The sequence below is a fragment of the Megascapheus bottae genome, chromosome 10, assembly GCF_031878675.1.
Source record: "Megascapheus bottae isolate mThoBot1 chromosome 10, mThoBot2.hap1, whole genome shotgun sequence".
Classification (NCBI taxonomy): domain Eukaryota; kingdom Metazoa; phylum Chordata; class Mammalia; order Rodentia; family Geomyidae; genus Megascapheus; species Megascapheus bottae.
In genome coordinates this window covers 64,639,902-64,661,290 of record NC_143518.1, presented here as the reverse complement: position 1 = coordinate 64,661,290, position 21,389 = coordinate 64,639,902, and the positions used below count along the sequence as shown (strand labels likewise).

Sequence of the window (21,389 nt, the reverse complement as noted above, 5' to 3'; positions counted from 1 at the left end):
CGGGTGAGAAAGTGAGCTGCTACTTACTGTCAGGTGTGGAGGGCTGTGACTGCGGTAGGCAGTGCGTGAATCTGTGTAAAGCACACAGCGAAGGCTGGGTTGGGACGCGGTGCTAGAAGACTTGCCCAACAAGCACTGGTTCTGCCCTCAGCACTGGAAAGAAAAAGTGACAAACAGAAAAACTGCTGGAGGTGGTTGGGGTGTTCTCACACAAAGGCTTCCCGGGCTTCAGGTACCTGCAAAGCCCATCTTTTGTGTTTTTTTCATTGTTTTCCTGTCTTTCTCTTCCTATCTCTGGAGCAACCAGCACATCTAAGTTTTTGTTTAAAGCAAAACATCTGCTCAGTATCAGAGACTCCCAGGGCTGGCAGCTTAGATAATTCCCTCTAGTTAGTAGGGCATCTTCCCAACAAAAGGCCTTCTCCTGGCTGGTCTGCTTCTAGCAGCGGGGTGAGCAAGCAGGCCTTCCTCCCTCTGTCCCCGCCATGGTGGGCGCCGTGGGTGGTGAGCAGCGTTCCCCTGCTCGGCCCACTCTTCACGTGCTTACCTATTTGGTGCCCTCAAGGCTGCTCAGACACCGTCCCTTCTGCAAAACGCTTCCTGATCTCCAAGGCTGAAGGACCACTGGCCCCAGGCCGTCCTCGAGGGCACTCATCCCGGTCTTCTGGAAGTCAGGATCCCTCTCCTCTCTGCTGAATTGGCCCTTGGTTAAGCAGACTGCAGAGCTGAGCAGCGGAGAAGTTCAGAGTTGGAGAGTTTGCCTACTATGTGCCAGTCCTTGGGTCCGTGTTTGGCACCATAACACACACAAGACCAAGCGCACACAAATGCACACGTGTGCACCCCAGCAGCCGAGCGGCGTCCCTCAGTGGGGCGCTGTGGAGTTCTGGGTGGACCCAGCTGCTGACCATTGAGGAGGACATGGGTCTCTGCTCCCAGCTCACCACCACTGAAAACAGTTGTTACATTTAAACCAACTCCTGAGGTCAGAGAGAGGGAAGAGGGAGGGAAGAGAGGGCAGAGGGAGGGCCACTAGAAAGGACGCTTTGCAGCATTGGCTAGGAGGGCTCATTTCTGTTTAATGGGCAAGCAAAAGCCTTAATTAGAGGGCGAGGGAGGAGGCAGGAGGCGGCATTAGCCTTGCCTGAGGCCCCTGGCTCCCCAGGCGGCCCAGTTCTGATGTGCCAGGATTCCTGAAATAGGGGGCAGGGACTAGGAAAAATAAAAGAGAGACAAACAGATGGGGTTGGGGAGGGCTACAGCCCAAATCAGCAGCCACAGCTTAAGAAGCCTGTAGCCCAAGACTGTAGCCCAGTTTATTTCAAGTTCTGACCTTAAATACACTTCTTTAAACTAGGGAACTGCCAGAGGCTACATTTGTACAAACAGTATCAAATAGGTTAAATGAGGAGCTATCAAGTCCCAAACAGGTTAAAAGAGAAGTGATTGACACAGCCCAAAATCATGATAAGAGCTACTTCCTTGTGTACTCAATTGTGTGGGTCCAAGGTCACTGACCCCACAGTCGGTCCTCAACATGCTGGGACTCAGGCTCCAAGCAGGAGGACTGGACCTGTGGAGCCGGTGACTCTGCCTGTGTTTGTTGAGTGAGTGAGCAAGGCTTGGTAAGGACAGGAGGTGGAATGAAATCCCAGAGCCATGTGTAAACTACCAGAGATGGTTTGCTATGTGTCATGACTCCCAGAAAGAAAGGATTGGGAAGGCTGGCCCCTCCTCAGCTCCTCTTTTAGGACACCATTGCATGGCTTCCTTTCACGCCAGCACCATCTGTAACATTCTGCAGTTTAAGGATTTTCATTGTCAGGCTGAGTCTCTGGTTTGGTTTGATGTTTTGATCTGCCCGTCCATTTGTCTCCTGCAGAGACGTTTGTGATATGATGCAGGCTCTCACCCAGTTGCTAAAGGCTGCCCTCCAGAACTGGGTCCCCCTGGGAAATACTTTTGGGGGTCTGGAATAAAACAGGACAGTCCAGGCCCCTTGTGTGGAAACTCCTGGTTAGAGGAACCTGTGGCTGCTATAACTAAAGGCATTTTCTTTCCCTGGAGCCACATTCCCTCGAGACAAATGAGGCTTGCGTGGATCAGACATCTGATCCATCTGATGACGGTTTTATTGTGAAGTGTTTCAGAATTAGTATGGTCTGATTCTTTACTCAGCCTTCGTATCTGTGAAGTCCCGGGGCAGATTCACTAGGAGCTTGTCAGGGAGCCTTAAAGAACCTTCGAGGCGGGGCCGGGAGTTTGGCCTCGTGGTTAAAGTGCTTGCCTAGCATGCAGGAAGACCCGGGTTCGATTCCTCGGTACCACATACATAGAAAAAAGCCGGAAGTGGTGCTGAGGCTCAAGTGGTAGAGCTCTAGCCTTGAGAAAGTCCAAGGACAGTGCTCAGGCCCTGAGCTCAAGCCCAGGACTGGCAAAAAAAAAAAAAAAAAAAAAAAAAAGAACCTTCGAGGAACACAGGTGAGTGGGAGCTGGCCTGCTGCCAGGGGGAAGGTGGCACAAGAGCAGAAAGCAGTGATGGATAAGTCACGCCATGATGTGCATAAGACAGGGCTTGGTTGGTTCAGAGGGGGAAGGAGCAGGACTGGGAAGACTTTAATGAAGCTTTCCAGAGAAAGTGCCAAAAGTGACACTGTGGGGGTCAATGGAGGCTGTGATATGGAGCCCCAATTGAGTGAGCAGAGGGCGGGAGAAACAATTGATGTTCATAGACTGCAGAGTTAGGATGTGGCTGGAGGAGGGGGCATGGAGGGTCGGGTCGGTGGACTGCTCTTTGCTCACGTCTAACTTGGTCCACCTGGAGATTCCATGCCAGTGTCTGCTGTGTCGGAAGCAGCACTGCTAGAGTGGTGGAGCCTTTGAAGAGGTATCTTCTGTGGGGCAGGATGGATTGCCAGGTGACCTCTAGGCAGGAGGTGACAATGAGTGATGTCTAGAGGAGAGATGGTGGCTCAGGATGGATGACTTGAAGAGTGTGATGCCTGAAACACAACAGCTGCAGAGTATGAAACAGAAAATGATCGTCACATCCATGTTTAAGGAGTGGAACTTTGCAAAGGCCTTGTTCAGTTTAAAGGCAGTGTTAGGAAACTCTATGACAGTGACATGACACCACAATTCCAAAAATGAAATAAAGTTCTAATTTGTATTTGTTTCCATTATGTATCCAGTAATAGATGAGGACATGATTTCGCAGAAAAGGAGTTCCCTTTGCTTTTACTTACACATAAGCAACATGTTCTAGATGAGGCTTGAGCTCTACCACCTGAGCCACAGCACCACTTCCGGCCTTTTCTGTGTGTGTGGTACAGAGGCATGGTGCATGCTAGGCCAGCACGCTCCCGCTAGGCCCCCTCCAGCCCCAGCACGTCTCTTTGATGATACTCTAATGTTGGCTGGACAGTCTCTTCAAGGTTACCCTAATGTTGGATCTACACAGCTTTTCTTTGCTGTTATTCCAGGCTGGACCTAGAACGACTCTTTGGTAATGTTGGAAAAGAGTTCCAGCATTTTCTGCAGAGCTGCGGTGCAGGGATGGTGGTGAGCAGTGGCGTTGGCACTTGACTAGGATTTCATGCTGTGCCCTTGCAGTGTCAGCAGATTGCTTGGCTGTGTGGAACGTTTGTTCCCCAAGACGAATCACGTATACAGGGAGCAGATACCTGGGTAACACAGGTGACACAGCATGGTTGGCAAACCTCAGTGGCATGGAAGCGCCAGGACAGCCCAGGAGGTGTGGGAGGCAGTGTTGACGGGCCATGGTGCATGCTGTCCGCAGTATGCGGTGACTAGGCAGGATGGAGCATGCTGGGGAGGGCAAGGGGACTAGGAACACACCCACAGGCAGTGTGAGAGCTCAGCTGTCTTCGTGTAGAGAATTGGCATGTTCAGCTGGGCGCCGGGGCTCACGCCTGTGATCCCGGCTACTCAGGAGGCTGGGATCTGAGGATCGCAGTTCCTGGCCAGCCTGGGCACAGAAGTTCATGACACTCTTATCTCCAGTTTGCCACCAGAAAACTGAAATGGTGCTGTGGCTCAAGGGGTAGGGCGGTAGCCTTGAGATGATGAAGAGCTCAGGGACAGCGCCCAGGCCAGAGTTCAAGCCCCATGAACAAAATGGGAGAGAGGGAGGGAGGGAGAGGGAGGGAGGGAGGAAGGAAGGAAGGAAGGAAGGAAGGAAGGAAGGAAGGAAGGAAGGAAGGAAGGGAGGGAGGGAGGGAGGGAGGGAGGGAGGGGAAGGGAAGGGCATGCTAAGATATGGGTTTAGAAGATTAAAGGATGACAGAAGGCAGCAGGGAGGCTAGTTAGAAAGCCATTGTGTAGGCCAAGTAATGGCCACAGGCCCTTAGCAGGAGGCAGAGAGGCTATAGAGGCTATTTGTTGGCTATAAATGAAGTGCCCAGTTTCCTGCTGCCCATTCACCATCTCTTGAGATTTGGCTCATATAATAAAATCGTCACGTGGTGGCCAGTGGCTTCATTGCTGGCAGGCCTGCCCAGACCCGAGGGATCACCTTAGAGCCCCCCAGACAATGATACTCTGACACGGAACTCACCCTCCTTGACAATTCCTCCCTATTGTTTTTTGCCCAGCAAACCAAAGCTCTTCCCGTTTCAATGGTAGCACATCAGGGTGGCACTGAGTCCAGGCAGCCCTGTGGAGTTGACTCGGATTAAGAGCAATCTGACTCTGTCATCTGCTGGCCCCTCGATTGCCAGGACAGACTTGGCCTCTCCAGCCTCCAACCACTAGAATTCTTAGCTAAACTTTTACCATACACACATACAACAGTTCCTAGCAAAGCACCTTCAGTGGAGAATAAAAGGTGTCACATACACTGAGTTCTAACTAAAGATGTGACATGTGGGATAGCAGACAAGTGTGCGTGTGCACATGTTCACACTGAACAAAGATTGAAAGGAAATACATCTAAAGTTGGGCAGTTGGGTCATTGAGGTGCCGGAAGAGGCAACTTCTCTCTTCCACTTATTGTTATGTAATAAGTACAGTTTTATGCTTATGAATAGCTGTGCTAGTCCTCCAGTAAAAGTGTGATGAGGGCTGTGTGATGACGCCCTCCAGTCCTCCAGTGACAGTGTGATGAGGGCTGTGTGATGACGCCCTCCAGTCCTCCAGTGACAGTGTGATGAGGGCTGTGTGATGACTGCCTCCAGTCCTCCAGTGACAGTGTGATGAGGGCTGTGTGATGACTCCCTCCAGTCCTCCAGTGACAGTGTGATGAGGGCTGTGTGATGACTGCCTCCAGTCCTCCAGTGACAGTGTGATGAGGGCTGTGTGATGGCTCCCTCCAGTCCTCCAGTGAGAGTGTGATGAGGGCTGTGTGATGACTCCCTCCAGTCCTCCAGTGACTGTGTGATGACGCCCTCCAGTCCTCCAGTGACAGTGTGATGGCGGCTGTGTGATGGCTCCCTCCAGTCCTCCAGTGACAGTGTGATGAGGGCTGTGTGATGACTCCCTCCAGTCCTCCAGTGACAGTGTGATGAGGGCTGTGTGATGGCTGCCTCCAGTCCTCCAGTGACAGTGTGATGAGGGCTGTATGATGACTGCCTCCAGTCCTCCAGTGACAGTGTGATGAGGGCTGTGTGATGACTGCCTCCAGTCCTCCAGTGACAGTGTGATGAGGGCTGTGTGATGGCTCCCTCCAGTCCTCCAGTGAGAGTGTGATGAGGGCTGTGTGATGGCTCCCTCCAGTCCTCCAGTGACTGTGTGATGACGCCCTCCAGTCCTCCAGTGACAGTGTGATGGCGGCTGTGTGATGGCTCCCTCCAGTCCTCCAGTGACAGTGTGATGAGGGCTGTGTGATGACTCCCTCCAGTCCTCCAGTGACAGTGTGATGAGGGCTGTGTGATGACTGCCTCCAGTCCTCCAGTGACAGTGTGATGAGGACTGCCTCCAGTCCTCCAGTGAGAGTGTGATGAGGGCTGTGTGATGGCTCCCTCCAGTCCTCCAGTGACAGTGTGATGAGGGCTGTGTGATGACTGCCTCCAGTCCTCCAGTGACAGTGTGATGAGGGCTGTGTGAGGACTGCCTCCAGTCCTCCAGTGACAGTGTGATGAGGGCTGTGTGAGGACTGCCTCCAGTCCTCCAGTGACAGTGTGATGAGGGCTGTGTGATGGCTCCCTCCAGTCCTCCAGTGAGAGTGTGATGAGGGCTGTGTGATGACTCCCTCCAGTCCTCCAGTGACAGTGTGATGAGGGCTGTGTGATGACTGCCTCCAGTCCTCCAGTGACAGTGTGATGAGGGCTGTGTGATGGCTCCCTCCAGTCCTCCAGTGACTGTGTGATGACGCCCTCCAGTCCTCCAGTGACAGTGTGATGGCGGCTGTGTGATGGCTCCCTCCAGTCCTCCAGTGACAGTGTGATGAGGGCTGTGTGATGACTCCCTCCAGTCCTCCAGTGACAGTGTGATGAGGGCTGTGTGATGACTGCCTCCAGTCCTCCAGTGACAGTGTGATGAGGGCTGTGTGATGACTGCCTCCAGTCCTCCAGTGACAGTGTGATGAGGACTGCCTCCAGTCCTCCAGTGACAGTGTGATGAGGGCTGTGTGATGGCTGCCTCCAGTCCTCCAGTGACAGTGTGATGAGGGCTGTGTGATGGCTCCCTCCAGTCCTCCAGTGACAGTGTGATGAGGGCTGTGTGATGACTCCCTCCAGTCCTCCAGTGACAGTGTGATGAGGGCTGTGTGATGACTGCCTCCAGTCCTCCAGTGACAGTGTGATGAGGGCTGTGTGATGACGCCCTCCAGTCCTCCAGTGACAGTGTGATGAGGGCTGTGTGATGGCTCCCTCCAGTCCTCCAGTGACAGTGTGATGAGGGCTGTGTGATGACTGCCTCCCGTCCTCCAGTGACAGTGTGATGAGGGCTGTGTGATGACTGCCTCCAGTCCTCCAGTGACAGTGTGATGGCGGCTGTGTGATGGTTCCCTCCAGTCCTCCAGTGACTGTGATGAGGGCTGTGTGATGGCTGCCTCCAGTCCTCCAGTGACAGTGTGATGAGGGCTGTGTGATGACTGCCTCCCGTCCTCCAGTGACAGTGTGATGAGGGCTGTGTGATGACTGCCTCCAGTCCTCCAGTGAGAGTGTGATGAGGGCTGTGTGATGGCTCCCTCCAGTCCTCCAGTGACAGTGTGATGAGGGCTGTGTGATGACTGCCTCCAGTCCTCCAGTGACAGTGTGATGAGGGCTGTGTGAGGACTGCCTCCAGTCCTCCAGTGACAGTGTGATGAGGGCTGTGTGAGGACTGCCTCCAGTCCTCCAGTGACAGTGTGATGAGGGCTGTGTGAGGACTGCCTCCAGTCCTCCAGTGACAGTGTGATGAGGGCTGTGTGATGACTGCCTCCAGTCCTCCAGTGACAGTGTGATGAGGGCTGTGTGATGACTCCCTCCAGTCCTCCAGTGACAGTGTGATGAGGGCTGTGTGATGGCTCCCTCCAGTCCTCCAGTGACAGTGTGATGAGGGCTGTGTGATGGCTCCCTCCAGTCCTCCAGTGACAGTGTGATGAGGGCTGTGTGATGACTGCCTCCAGTCCTCCAGTGACAGTGTGATGAGGGCTGTGTGATGACTGCCTCCAGTCCTCCAGTGACAGTGTGATGAGGGCTGTGTGATGACTCCCTCCAGTCCTCCAGTGACAGTGTGATGAGGGCTGTGTGATGACTCCCTCCAGTCCTCCAGTGACAGTGTGATGAGGGCTGTGTGATGATGCCCTCCAGTCCTCCAGTGACAGTGTGAAGAGGGCTGTGTGATGGCTGCCTCCAGTCCTCCAGTGACAGTGTGATGAGGGCTGTGTGATGACTGCCTCCAGTCCTCCAGTGACAGTGTGATGAGGGCTGTGTGATGACTGCCTCCAGTCCTCCAGTGAGAGTGTGATGAGGGCTGTGTGAGGACTGCCTCCAGTCCTCCAGTGACAGTGTGATGAGGGCTGTGTGATGGCGCCCTCCAGTCCTCCAGTGACAGTGTGATGGTGGCTGTGTGATGGCTCCCTCCAGTTCTCCAGTGAGAGTGTGATGGCGGCTGTGTGATGATTGCCTCCAGTCCTCCAGTGAGAGTGTGATGGCGGCTATGTGATCGCTTTCTCTTGGTCCTGCAGCTCACCATCTGCTACCTGGACGTGCTCATGACCAGTGAGGAGCGGCGCCAGCAGCTGAGGGAGCAGTACTACTTCGAGTGTGACTGCTTCCGGTGCCACACCAAGGACAAGGTAAGGTGTACAGAGCCTGATTGGAAAAGTTCTCAAAGGCCTCCAGAAAACCTGACTTTCATCTTTCAAGAACAAAGGCCCCTGGAGGATGTTGGGAGAGTGCAAGCTATGTACTTGTTATTTCCTGGAATTTCAGTCCCCTGCCAGGTAAAGGTTTAAGCACAGATGAGGTTCTGTGAGGCTGAGAGTGTTGGAGAATATAGACATCTAACGTGTAATTAAAGGATACAGAAGGCCTAAGGCTGTTATGTCGCAAGAGCTGGATTCCATTACAGTTGATAGCAGCATTACTCAGAAATACCGAGTGTTATCTAGTTTACCTCTGAAATGTGTTCACAGGCTTTCTTCTGAAGTAATTTGTCACAGGGACATTCCTTTTCTAGCAGTGCTCCCTCTCTGAGAAAGGAAGAAGGGCCAAAATAAATGCTGTAAGATAAAGATGAAGATGGAGCCACTCTCGGATTAGTCCTGTGCTCTTCTCATGTTGAGCCTCTTTACTTGGAGTTCGTATGTAACGGGTTATCTGATGTAGAAGTGCTTTATGAGGCTGTTTATAGTGTTAGACATCTTTTGTGATCATCTCATTTAATGCCCATAATTACAAGTAAACTATAAATGAATAGGGAACCACAGAAAGGTTCAGAGGTATGCCTGCCGGTAGCAGGAAGGAACGAGTGGCCGGGGCCAGCGTGTTCTCACACTCGCATCTTTTACCTGCATTGCATGATGCTTACACTGCCTTCTGGCCACCCAGCAGTTCAGGAAGCCATCTGCATGTGAGTGTCTGTGGACAGGGGTCATGGCTCACTCCTTGAGGAAGGACCATGTGCCCAGTGGAATGCTGTAGTAGACAAGAGCACAGTTTGGTGTTAAAAAGAACTTTCAGAACAGTGCAGTAGAGACATGGCTTCATGGCTGCTGACTCCCCACGTCCCCTCTAGGCTCAGCCTTTGCCCTTGGCACATGTGCCGGAAAGCAAGGGAATACTGGGACCTCCCTCTCCCTGGCGGTGATCTGGAGCGGAACCATGCCAGGCCTGCTTCCCTCTGGCATCCCAGGGAATGGCAGTGCTCCTGGATTTGGTTCCTCTTAGATGTCATGAGTAGGACTAACCTTCATAAACTCTTGAATGAAGTATGCTTTCTTAAATATTGGCGTGTGTTCACTTTTGTGTTATTGCAAATGTCGAGATGTAGGCTCTAATTGTTAGGGAAGGATTGGGCTTCAAATAAAGTTAATAAGTGAAGTGGGTTTTAGGAGGTAGGGTACAGTGTGTCTAGTTCTGGAGAGGTGACCCAGGACCAGGGCAGCTGCTCGGGGTCTTGTAATGAGCCATCATTTGTTTTTGCCTTTCTTCTTTTTCCTTAGCTGCTTTTGATCTCAGGATCCCAAGCTCCAGACAGGGAAAGGAATGGGCTACAAAAGGCACAGAGGGCAGTCTGCCTGGGCTGCCCCTCGGGTTCATCCTTCAGAGTGGCGCCACAGGGCTGCGCTTCCTGTGAAGAGGGCAGAAAGCTGTTTCCATTTCAGGGGCAGAGGAACATGAATGATTTCCAGACAGCCAGTACACCGCATCTTCACTCCATGCGATCATTTTCTTCACTCTTAATCTATTGAGCTAGTAAGCGTGTTTAATATCATATGCGTCAGGGTTCTGAAGAGCAGAACCCAACAAGACACATGCGCCCGCATGCGTGTGTGTGTGTGTGTGTGTGTGAATGTACATATGTGTATTTGTGTGGGGGTGTGTGTGACCCACTATGGGTCACTTTATGGGAGGGAAACCTTCTAAGAAATATATCATTACGTAATTGTTGTCACTGCATAAACAGAATAACACAACATAACTCACAGTAAACTTATTTGTGAGTAGGAATATGTTCTAAACTAACAGTGCAGTGCAGTATAGAAAAACAAACCAATAGCAGGCCTTTCCCATCACTAAGTGTTAAATACTGTATTCTTGTATATTGTTCTTTTATTCCACTGGCAGAATCACCAACAACTCATGGGCACATTTGTGCTAGAATGTTACAACAATGGTGACACTAAGAAATATGATCTGTTCAGCTCTGTTAAATGTTGTGGGATCACTGTCTTATGGGCAGTCATCCTTGATCACAATGCCCCCCAGCTGCACTTCCTGTGGTTTGTGTCCCTGTTTCCACCCTCCCAGCTGCACTTCCTGTGGTCTGTGTCCCTGTTTCCACCCCCCCCCAGCTGCACTTCCTGTGGTCTGTGTCCCTGTTTCCACCCCTCCAACTGCACTTCCTATGGTCTGTGGCCATGTCATTCCCCCAGCTGCACTTCCTGTGGTCTGTAGCCATGTCATTCCCCTAGCTGCACTTCCTGTGGTCTGTGGCCCTGTTTCCACCCCTCCAACTGCACTTCCTGTGGTCTGTGGCCATGTCATTTCCCCAGCTGCACTTCCTGTGGTCTGTGTCCCTGTTTCCACCCCCCCCAGCTGCATTTCCTGTGGTCTGTGTCCCTGTTTCCACCCCCCCCACAACTGTACTTCCTGTGGTCTATGACTCTGTGGTCCCCCCCAGATGTACTTCCTGTGTTCTGTGGCCCTGTGGTCACCCTAGCTGCACTTCCTGTGGTGTGTGGCCCTGTCATCCCCCCCAGCTGCACTTCTTGTGGTCTGTGGCCCTGTGGTTCTCCCCCAGCTGTACTTCCTGGGGTCCCCACAATAGCCACATCTTCCTCCTGGTCCCCATGGTTTGTGGCAGTGTGGTCCCTGTCAGTTGCTGCTCTCCCCATGATTGTGGCCCTGTGACCCCCACAGGAGCCTTACCTCCAATAGTAAGAGTGTCAGATCCAAGTGTCAACTCACCTTCCTTTTTTCAACCTTCATTACTATGTCATTTTCAGACTCTGAGAACTCTAGTAAGTAAAGAGATTGTGGGCTTTCTCAGCCACTAGCTGGATATGTAAATTAGAGACCTAGAATTCTCAGAGTCTCCAAATGCTCCCCATCTATAACGTTAAAATGTCATAAGGCAGCTGCCTGCCTTCACATTTGTCATTAAATCCCCCTGGGCAATAAATGTCCTCATCCTTGATTTGGATTCGTCTTGATTTTCTCAGACTATACTTAATCTTGGCATTTAAAAAAATACCTTCTTAATGTTAATTTCCTTATTTATTGTGCCTTTCAAAACAGAATACATAAAATAGCAGCTAATTAATAAATTATTCTTTCTACAACTGAAATTAAAACATTATTTCTAAACAATTAGATTACATTCAACACAACATGGTGAAAGCTCCCTTGGGCTCAAACACAGCTCAGAAGATGAGGAAAATTACCCAAGTCTAACGTCACATAAATGAGTGTCTGCTTTTAAACAGCTTCATGTTTTAAGGAAGGGCAATAAAAAGCCTTGTGAATTCCTTAGTTTTATGTCATCTCCTTTTGGCTCAGTAAGAGACTGAGAGCATTGTTCTTCTCAAGACTTGTGTTGTATAACTGAACATCCAACAACCCTGTAACTTAAAAAGGGGAAAGAAGGCTCCTAATGCTGTCAGAAACACCAGGAGAAAGTAACCCGGGGAAATGGTTGAGGGCACGGGAAGTGTCCAGCATACAGAACCAGGGCTCCTCCAGAGGACAGCCTGTGGCACTCAGTCTCCCTGAGCTAGGAAAAATCAACTTGAACCACAGGTATTTGGGTCAGAGGTACTGACCTGGATTTTTTATGAAGCTGCAGTGGCATTTCACCTGTGGGGACTTGTGAGAGCAGTCTTTCCTATCTATCTGACCTGTGAATTCCCAGGAACCTTCCTGGCCCTTTAGTTCTAGAACTCTTGAACTTGATCTGATAAATTCTAAGGTATGTTAGATGATTTGGGATTACAAACTCACTAAAACAAACTCTATGTCTTATAAAATTTGATTTTTTTTCTTATTTAGATCACTCATTTGAGATTGAGGCTGTTTTTACCTCTGTCTGTTGTTTCTTGTAACAAGACTGTCAACAAGCATTTACTGAATGCCCTCCCTTCCCTTAATGGTTCAACAGAAGACCTGTTATCTAAGCTCCTGGAAAGCAAGCCTCAAGTAGCAGTGAGGCAAGGATCTAGCCTACGTATTTGTGCCCACATTCCTACAGTAGCAGGCCTACCTGTCGTAAAGTGACACTGTGTGGGCCTACTTGGTAAAGACCCCTTAGCCAAATAATTGCAGCAGCGGGTGAGGACCGGACTGTGGCATGATCCCAAAGAAGCACTGCTCCCTGCTGGTTTTCAGCTTTGGCAAAACAGAAGAGATGATCACACAGGGGATAAAGAAATTTCTGGACTTCAGACCTGTGCTCATCAGCTTTCCAACACTTAAGACAGAAGCTCCCAAGATCATCGGTTGAGAGGGAGGGGGGTTTGCCCTGCTTCGGAGGGTCTCGGAGGTCTCAGTCCATGATAGGATGGCACCTTATCTTTGGACCTGTGGCAGCATAGGACATCATGGCAGGAAGGTGTAGGAGAGCAAGCTGCTTATCTTACATGGCCAATAAGGAACAAGGAGAGAAAATGATGGGGAGGGGCCAAACCTCTCTTCAGGGGCTCCCCCACCGTGACCTAACTCCCTCCCCTCCAGCACCACCTTCGAAAGGTGCCACCACCTCCCAAGCCGTGGGCTTTAGGAGACACCTGAGATTGAAACCATGGGAAGTCCTAGTTCTTAGAAATTGGTTTTGTTTTGTATTCTGTTAAGTTTTTTAAGCAAGAAAGGAAGAAGCAAGAGAGTAGTAAAAACAAGAGAAACAAGTAAAAACAACCCCAAATCAGTGGAAAATAGTACAAATGTTACATAGTGTCTTAGAGTTGAGGGTTTTCTTCGGGTGGTTTCAGACCCGAGGTGCTTGCCCGTGTCGGGGCTGTGAGCCCTTGAGGATGCCTGTTCTCTGTAGTTTGGAGAAAGCAGATTGCTTCTACACTGCTGGTGATTTGGTGTCTGGTCGGGAAGGGTGTGCTCGATGAAGGGCAGAGGTTTTCACTACTGATGGAAAGCTTCAAGGGAGAGTTCCGCCCTTTCCACGTTCGTTTCCAGGCCTTACCAATAGAGCGCATGGGTTTAAATAGCAAAGAGCTAACCCTGTCAGTTTGGAGCAGCTACTGTGCCAAGTGTCCGCTGTCAGCCCGTCTCCATGCTGTTGTGTTTGCTGGGGAGGAGAGGCTGTCTCCCGCGCCCAGGCCTGTAAAGCGGCCTCTTCAGAACAGCCAGACGAGTCCCTTCACCCACTGTGCTCTTCATCCTGCCACCAAGCTCATCTCGGTAATTTGTACCCAGGAAAATGACTACTGCCGCCATCCTGCCTTTCAATGAAGGATGCTTTGCCATGAGATGTAGCGCTCCGATTTTTATTAATTTAAGCAGTTTATGTCAACAGACGGTAGATTATTATTAACTGGTGCAGTGTGGTGTCTCATCGAATACATACATGTCATAGAAAAGTAATTAACTCCCTCATTCTATTGCAGAACAGATGTGTAACTAAATAAGACTGGGACCCAAGGGGACGCTTGGGTACTTATTTATTTATTTTCCAGTCATTACGCTGTTGACTGAGTGACCTCATTGCGAGTTTCCCAAACTTTGTTCCTTTTTTTTTTTTTGCCAGTCCTGGGCTTGGGCTCAGGGCCTGAGCACTGTCCCTGGATTTTCTCAAGGCCAGAGCTCTACCACTTGAGCCACAGCACCACTTCTGGCTTTTTGCTACGTATATGGTACCAAGGAATCGAACCCAGGTTTTCGTGCATGCTGGGCAAGCACTTTAACCACTAGGCCACACTCCCGACTCGACTTTGTTCCTTCTTCATCTCCGCCTTTCCCATGCACCACCCGTCACTCAATCACTCACAGTGCCGTGTTGGCCGTGGGTGTCGGGTAACTTCAAGGCCAGGTTCAGGGACAGGAAAACTTCATGAGGCGGAAAGTCTGCATGGGCTTTGTTGTGGGAGCCTGGAGCTTCCTTCGGGCTGCTGGGAACCGTGGGGCTTGGGGAGGTTTAGGGAGAAGTGGGGTCTGCAGCAGCACCCCGGAAGGAGCCACGAGCACTCCCCCTCCCTGCTGCCGTGTCTGCTGGCTGGCACCCCCTGTCTTCTCGCCTTCCCATAACTGCCTTTTCTCCTGTCTGAGTAATCACTGACTTCTGCTCCGCCACCTTGGAGGGAGAGAGAGACTAAGGAGAGACAGAGGGACACAGAGCGAGTGTGTGCGCATGTGCGCATGTGTATGTGTGCACATGTAGGCCCAAGACTTTTCTTCAGGGGACTCCTCAGCAGTTTCCCTCTCACCTAGCCTGGCATGGCTTCCATGCTTTTTCCAGCCTCAGCCTGGGCTCATGGTTAGAACATACAAGGTTCCTACCTCAGGACCTTTGCACTATTGCTTCCCGCCTCGTATTTGCTAGGCTGTGTGCATGCTTCAGCCTCACCTCCTCCAGAGGCTCCAGGAGCAGCTCACCTGTTCTGTGTGGATGATTCCTATTTCTGGGTCCTGTTCTCCGGTGTGCCTGAGACGTGCAGCCCGATGCATAATGAACTTGTGTTGCTGGGGCAACTAAATGAAATGGGTGCCGTTATCCGCCCAGCACTGAGTGGAGCACACTAGGATATTCCACGTACCCGTCTCTTCCTTGAGGCTTCACTGTGGTCTTGGTGCATAGAACAACCCCTGACCTCTGAAGACTAGCAGGAAGGGAGATGGGCTTGGCTGGTGGTACTGGGAGTTGAACTCAAGATCTCAGACTTGCTAGGCCAGCACTTTTCCACTTGAACCATGCAGACGGCTGGGAAGGGAGATTCTTATCATTCCTGCCCAGCAGTGAGTGCCTCGCCCTGACCGGGGCCCAGCCCGTTCCCCTCACCAAGGCCTCTGTGCCTCCTCCTGAGCCATCAGTCGCAGAGACAGGCGCAGCTTTTCAGGCATCCTCTCAGCGTAGGGCCTTCCGTCTTCCAGGTCACACACTTGCAGAGTTTTTCAGTCAGACTTCCACCAGCTGGCCTGGTCCTAGTGTGCACAGATACGAAACGTGGACTCTGAGGAGGAGCACAAAGTAGGGTCCACACAAGCCCAGTGGAGACGGGTGTAGTCGGGTGGCTAACCAGGCCTCGGCCGGAGCCCGCCGCGCCGGGCAGCATCCCCGCCGACGCCCCCGGCCAGGTGCCGGGCTCCGGGGAAATACTTCTGGTGTGGTAGGCAGGCGCGCTGCTCTGCTCCAGACCACGGCTGATGAATCTCACCCCCTGAAATCTGCTTCTTGTCACAAACCTAGGTCCTCCCTGAGAGCAAGGCAGGAAGAGAGAATAGGTTTGCACCCACGTCCCCATCCTCAGATACTTGGCTACTTGAGGCTGTGCAGTGGAGCAGATAAAACTTGGGCTTCTGAGTTAAACAGCAGCAGTTAGAGCCCATCTTTACCATGTTTTTGGTCTTTAAACTCTAGGAAACTGCAGGTCTGTCATTGATAAATTAGAGACGGGTGGTTTTTTACCTCATTCAAATGATTTTGCAAGGTAGAGCATGAAATTAGTTAGCACAGGAACCCTCCACACGTATTATAGTTGTTAATATTTAATCTAGCTTCTTCTCCACAGTTAAGAAAATGGCTCTACAAAGACCGACTCGCGGTGCAGAATCACTTCCTCTGTGTTCTCGGGGCTGTCTAGCACCACTCTGGGCGTTGGCTGTCACTGCCTCCCTCGGGGGGCTGTCGTGACCCCATGGCAGCAGTTAACACGTTCTCTCACTACCCTCAACTACAGATGTGAACTTTTCCAAAGTGCTCACTCTGCTCTCCTGGGAATACCTTCTTTAGGGGAAAGTTGAAGGCCAGGCGCTCGGGGGCGCCCTGAGCTGGCGCCACTCTCGCCTTGCTCTGAGGGCCGTCTCATGTCTGGGCTCCAGCCTCGGGCCTGCTGCTCCCCACGCCTGAGTGGGTGCTAGCTGCCCTGCTCCTCTGGCGTGGAGCCAGCATGTGTGCCAGCACCTTCCAGGCCTGTGCCCAGCCGTGGAGCCCTTGGCAGACGGGTCTGGTCTAGTCCCGTGCACAGCCCTGCCAGCCAGCCCTCTAGTCCTGCTCCTGTGGAGAGAGGCTGCGGCTCGCTGCCCGCCCGCAGGGTGCTCAGACTGTGTTCGAGGAGAAGGTGAACCAGCACCTCGCACGTGCACCTAAGTGACCATAAAGCATTGTACCAGCTTGCTTCCCCTGCTCAATGACGGCTGTGCCCCCTGTGAAGACCGCAGATTCTCTGTGACAAAACAGAAGCGCCTTGAAAGTGCAGGGTTGAGAAGGAGAAGCAGGCCGCCACTCCCGGGGACAGACAAGCCTGGAGCAGCGCAGATGGGCGGGCTGTGGCTGCAGCCAGCAGGGCCGGCTGCCCTGTGCATCCCTGAGTCTGCTGCCCGCTCCTCTCTGCCCACCCTCATGTTGGCTTCCACCACTCGCTTTGGCCCCTCTTTCCTGTCAGGCCCGCCTTACCTTTCCCACCTGGGGGTGATGTCACCCAGTGTTCCTGCTGCGTGGCCCCTGTGACACCCAGCAGAGCCTTGGAAAGAGGAGGAAGAGGGAGAGGAGAAGGTGGAGGAGGGGAGAGGAAGAGGGAAGAAGGGGACGGGGAAGAGGAGGAGGGGGAGGAAGAGAAAGGGGAGAGGAAGAGAAGGAAGAGCGGGAGGAGGGGGAGGGGAAGAGGAAGACACTATGGCCTGCCCTCTGCTGCTCCCCGCTTCCTCCTGCTTCTCAGTAGGCCCAGGCCCCCTGCCACTCAGCCCTCCAAAGCCCTGCTCTCTCTGGCGGTACAGCTGTGCCCCTCACGGTACCCCTCCCTCCCTCCCCACCCCTCCCGTACCTCTGACACAGCCATAGCCGCCCAGGCCTCCCTCCTCCCACCTCAGAGCAAGTGGGGCTCCTTGCTGAAGCCGAGCCCCCGCCACCCACCTCCAGGGCCACTCCCGTCCCCGCCGCAGTCCTTCCTCCTCCTTGGCCAACCCCACCCCTCAGTGTGGTCAGCCTCCTGCTGTCCACTGCACATGCCGCCTGTCACCTCCAGTCCCCACGTCCCTCCTCCTCTCCCGCTGTGAAGCCCCTCCCTCCGGTCACACCTGCCCCCCCCCCAGGCGCCTGCAGTCTGCATGGCTGTGTGCCCATCTCCCTGGTCCTCGTCCTCCAGCGCCTCCATCACGGACACTGCAAGCACAGGTTAACACTCCAGATTCCTCTGCTGCCCTCGTGACACCAAGTTTTCCCTCTTCACCAGTTTTCCCTGCCTCTTCAGCCTTATATTTAAGCCTGCTTCTTTCCCTCCTCACTGTCACCTACACATGTTCTGGGTCTCTGAAGCGGGACTCAAGAAAGGGAGGAAGAAGACTTGACTGGAGAGAGAGAAGCGGGGGCTCAGGTTCTCCCGCCTCCCTTGCTTTCCCTCTCCCTTCCCTTCAGGTGACTTCTGGCAGGTCCCCTGTCTCGCCTTCACGTGTGACGGTGAGTTGGATTGAGTACAGTCAGAGGGCCCACCATGGCTCCCTGTGCTCTGTACTGATCGCTCCTGTCCACTGCAGAGAGCGTGGAGAGGAGCTGCAAGGTAGACCGGGAGGCGAGTGGAGCAGTGAAGGCCAGGCTGGCGGCCTTGGTGGGCAGTTGCCGGGGAGCGGTGGGGGCGGGGAGGTTGTACCTTTCTACTGGCCTGAGAGGAAGCAGGCAGCTCAAGCCTCCTGCACTGAGCTGAGCAGTCCCCCGCCTGCGTTGGGGGGAAAGCCGGGCCACCCAGGGTACTCCTGTAGTTTATACTTGTTTACCTCAAGAAAAGAAACCCTATGCAGTCTGGTTTATAAACACGTACGAACATCAAAGTCTCACTTTCACAGTCATGTGCAAAGTTAACGTCTGTTGCTGTCTAGGATTGGATAACCCCAAACAAGAAAGCAGTCAGGAGGCGTGGACTGCGCGGGAGTCATGCTCTCTTTACACCCCACGTCCCGGTTGATCATGTGCTTGATCAGCCGCCAATACCTGACCGTGCCCATGCTGCGTGGGGCGCCCGCCCTGGGCGCGGGGTGTTCCCAGGAGAAGTGGAGTCTGCTCCCGGCTCCCAAGAGGGTCGAGCAGGACGTTCCAGCAGGTCCCGAGAGAGACCCCCTGCTCCTCCAGCCCCTCTCCTCGCCCCCTCAGTGGCGGGCACACCTCTGCGTGTCCTCTGGCAGTGTTTACAACGCTCCCTTAGACCTCTGCTCAGTTAGGCAGGCTCTGCTCGCAGTAATGCGCCTGGTTCATGAGACAGTTACAGGAGACTGGAGGTGGGGGCAGGGCGCCAAACATGGCCATAGCTTTTATCTTCCATGTTGCGGGAAGAGATCCCCTGGCCCCGGGCCAGCCTTTCTTACTGGAATGTGGACTGCAGACATGTGCTTTCTGTCGCCCAGACGCCAGGCAGCTCGCCTCCCAGCCAGCCGGCACTTCACCTCCAAGCCCTGCTGCCTGTCCTGCGTCTGAGGCGGGAGAGACTTTGTGCAGGGTCTTTTGGGGTGTGGGGAGGGGCAAAGAAGAGCATGCTGTGCAGTCCCCCTCCCAGAGCTGGGTGAGGGGTGTCTGCCTAGGGACTGCCCCCAGCAGACCCCACCCTGCCCTCCAAGACTGATTCCCAGGCTCGAGATTGTTCTAGAATACCTTAGGGAATGCTAGCCTTTTCCACCAGGAGACAAAATGCAGTTGTGAGTTTTCTTTTTTCCTCTTTTTAAGTAAACTTTGGTATGAACAGTCTCCCTCAGACTGTGACCTAGTCTTTTTGAACTTGTTGACGCATGGTCTGAGGATTTGAGGACGGCCACACTTCGGGGGGATGCACCCCAAGAATGTGCCATTCCTGGACCTCGAGGGAGGCCGCTGGACCACAGCTGCAGATGTTGGCCAAGGGCCCTGTGTCTGATGAACTCCTGGCCGCCCTGTGGTCAGCTGGGTGAGAAGAGCCCCACCCACTCCTGGGGCTCCCCAGACTGCTCCCTAGCTCCCTGGGTAGGGCCATAGGTCAGATAATCCCGTGTGCCTGCCTGCTTCAGGAGAAACAGCCGTGTGCTGGCCTGTTTGGAACGCTGTCGGGCTCACGGTACGCCGGGATGGTGGCGGCAGATGTCACCAGGGTCGGTGGCCCTGGCTCCGGTGTGGGGGCCGAGGCACACAGCAGCCGTGTGTCTTTGTTCTGTCCTGAGCTCTGGCAGAGAGTGCTGGCTGGGTGGCGTATCAGAAGGAACCGCAGTAGCAGCTACCATGGGAAGAGGAAAAGAGGAACGAAGGGATTTGCAATTTGTTTGCACAGCCACACGTCCCACAGTGGCTCCTGTCATGCAGGTCTCCCAGCATGCACAGCAGACACCTTCTGCACGGGTGACTGACGGAGCGGAATGATTGGTCCATCTCCATAGTAACCCCCATCAACTGCTCACCTGGGGAAGCTGAGCCAGGAGGCACTGTTCCTGAGCTCTGGTGGCACAGCTAGCCAGGGGCAGAGCCGGAATGGAGGTTCAGCCCCCATGGCGCATTCCTCTGTGCTGGGACACTGGAGTCAGGGGATCCCTGCCTCCTCCCCCACAAGAAGTAATGGGGGTCAAAGCCAGGGCCTCACTTATGCCAGGCCTCTTCCTATCCTAAATGTCCCTGGAGCAGCCATGTCTAGTTTGTCCTCGTGCTCGTTGTCAGAGGGTGCCTCCTTGTCCTGACCCCAACCTATTCAGCCACAGTGTACAACAGTTTCCTCTCTGTTCTTAGCCGAGAGTGGAAACAGCTGCTCCCAGAGAAGGAAATAAAAAGGCGCAGGAGGCAGGGCTGTGGTTTTCGTCTCCACTAAATGAAAACCTGCCCTTGAATTTGTATTTTATCTGAATAGCTATTGCCATGAGAACCATTTTCCTGTAAAATCGTTGCCCTTTTCCACAAACCTCCCAGCTCATGGTGTGGACACAGTGAGTTGGGTGGAGCGGCCTGAGTCAGTGCGTGTGCAGCTGCACAAGCCACCATGCGCTAGCCTGCCTGGACGGGAAGGGGAGTGGGCCTGGATGTGTGACTGTAAGCTGAGCTACTAGCCGATGCTTCTCGGGAACACTTCTGTGTTCCCAGGAACATTTCCTCTTGGAGGCAGCCAGGCTGTCCCCTCCCCAGGATTTTCATCGTCGGTGTGCTGGTCCTGGCAGGCAGGAACCGTGCCAGAACCATGCCTGGGGCGCTACCGCCTGCTCTGTGTGGGAACTGGCGTTCCATGCAGGCGAGCTCTCTGTGGCTGGGGACGCCCGCTGAGGGGGTTGGGGGTGGAGAAGGTGGCGCTGGGCAAGGCTCACACACTCCAGGCTGATGCCTCTTGGTCCAAAGTCAAGCTTCTTATGATTCTGTGTCGCAGGAACCTGTGGCTGGTTTTCAGTGGAGCCCTGGGCTGCTGGAGTGGCAAAGCTGCAGGGCACCTGGCACATGCTGGCAGCAGGTGCCCTCAGCTGCCATTATGGCCATGACAGGACAACCGGTGGAAGTCAGTGGGTTCAGGGCAGAGGGAGAGGGTGCAGAGATGTCAGGTCCTGCGGTGAGCTGCGGTTGGACCCCAGCTCGGAGTGCTGGGGCGTCCTTCAGGCGCCTCTGTTGTAGGTCTCGGGGCATAGGACATAGATGAAAAAGTGATGTTGGCAAGACAGTCTCATCCAGCCTCAGGGTTAGAGCAGCACCTGGATGGCGTTGGTGTCACCTGCATCCCAGTTGTACTCCTTGTGCAAGGTGGTGAGGCCAGCGCCGTGGATCCCCGTGGACGTTCACGAGGGTGTGCCTGCCGAGGTCAGAGGCTGACTCCTGTTGGATGAGGAGAATTTGCTTCAGTGATTAAGTTGAGAAGAGCGATCCAGGCAGTGCGGAGTGGGTGCCGCCCCAGGGGACCCCGACAGAGCACAGCGTGCCCCTCCTCCACCCCCCATGCCACGCTGACTCTAGTCAGCCCTCGTGTCTCGTCATGGTGGGGATCAAGCCAGACTGCTGGTGTCCAAGAGGTGCTTCCACTCAGGACTGCTGTCACTGAAGGAACTTGGCTTCAGGAAGGCTCTCGGACTTGCCTGGGTCAGGGAGATATAGGCAAGGCACTCAACTCATGTCTCAAGGCTCTGAAACCAGTTTCTCCTCACCGA

General features: G+C 53.4%; 1 protein-coding gene across 1 annotated transcript in view; it reads left to right on the top strand.

The window, feature by feature from the left end:
* The window catches only part of Smyd3 (SET and MYND domain containing 3), a 323,227-nt gene that overhangs the window by 252,853 nt on the left and 48,985 nt on the right, over positions 1-21,389 (top strand). Inside the window, exon 7 of the mRNA XM_090341528.1 lies at positions 8,129-8,239. Coding sequence (XP_090197654.1) covers positions 8,129-8,239 — 111 coding nt within the window. The remainder of the gene's footprint in view (positions 1-8,128; positions 8,240-21,389) is intronic.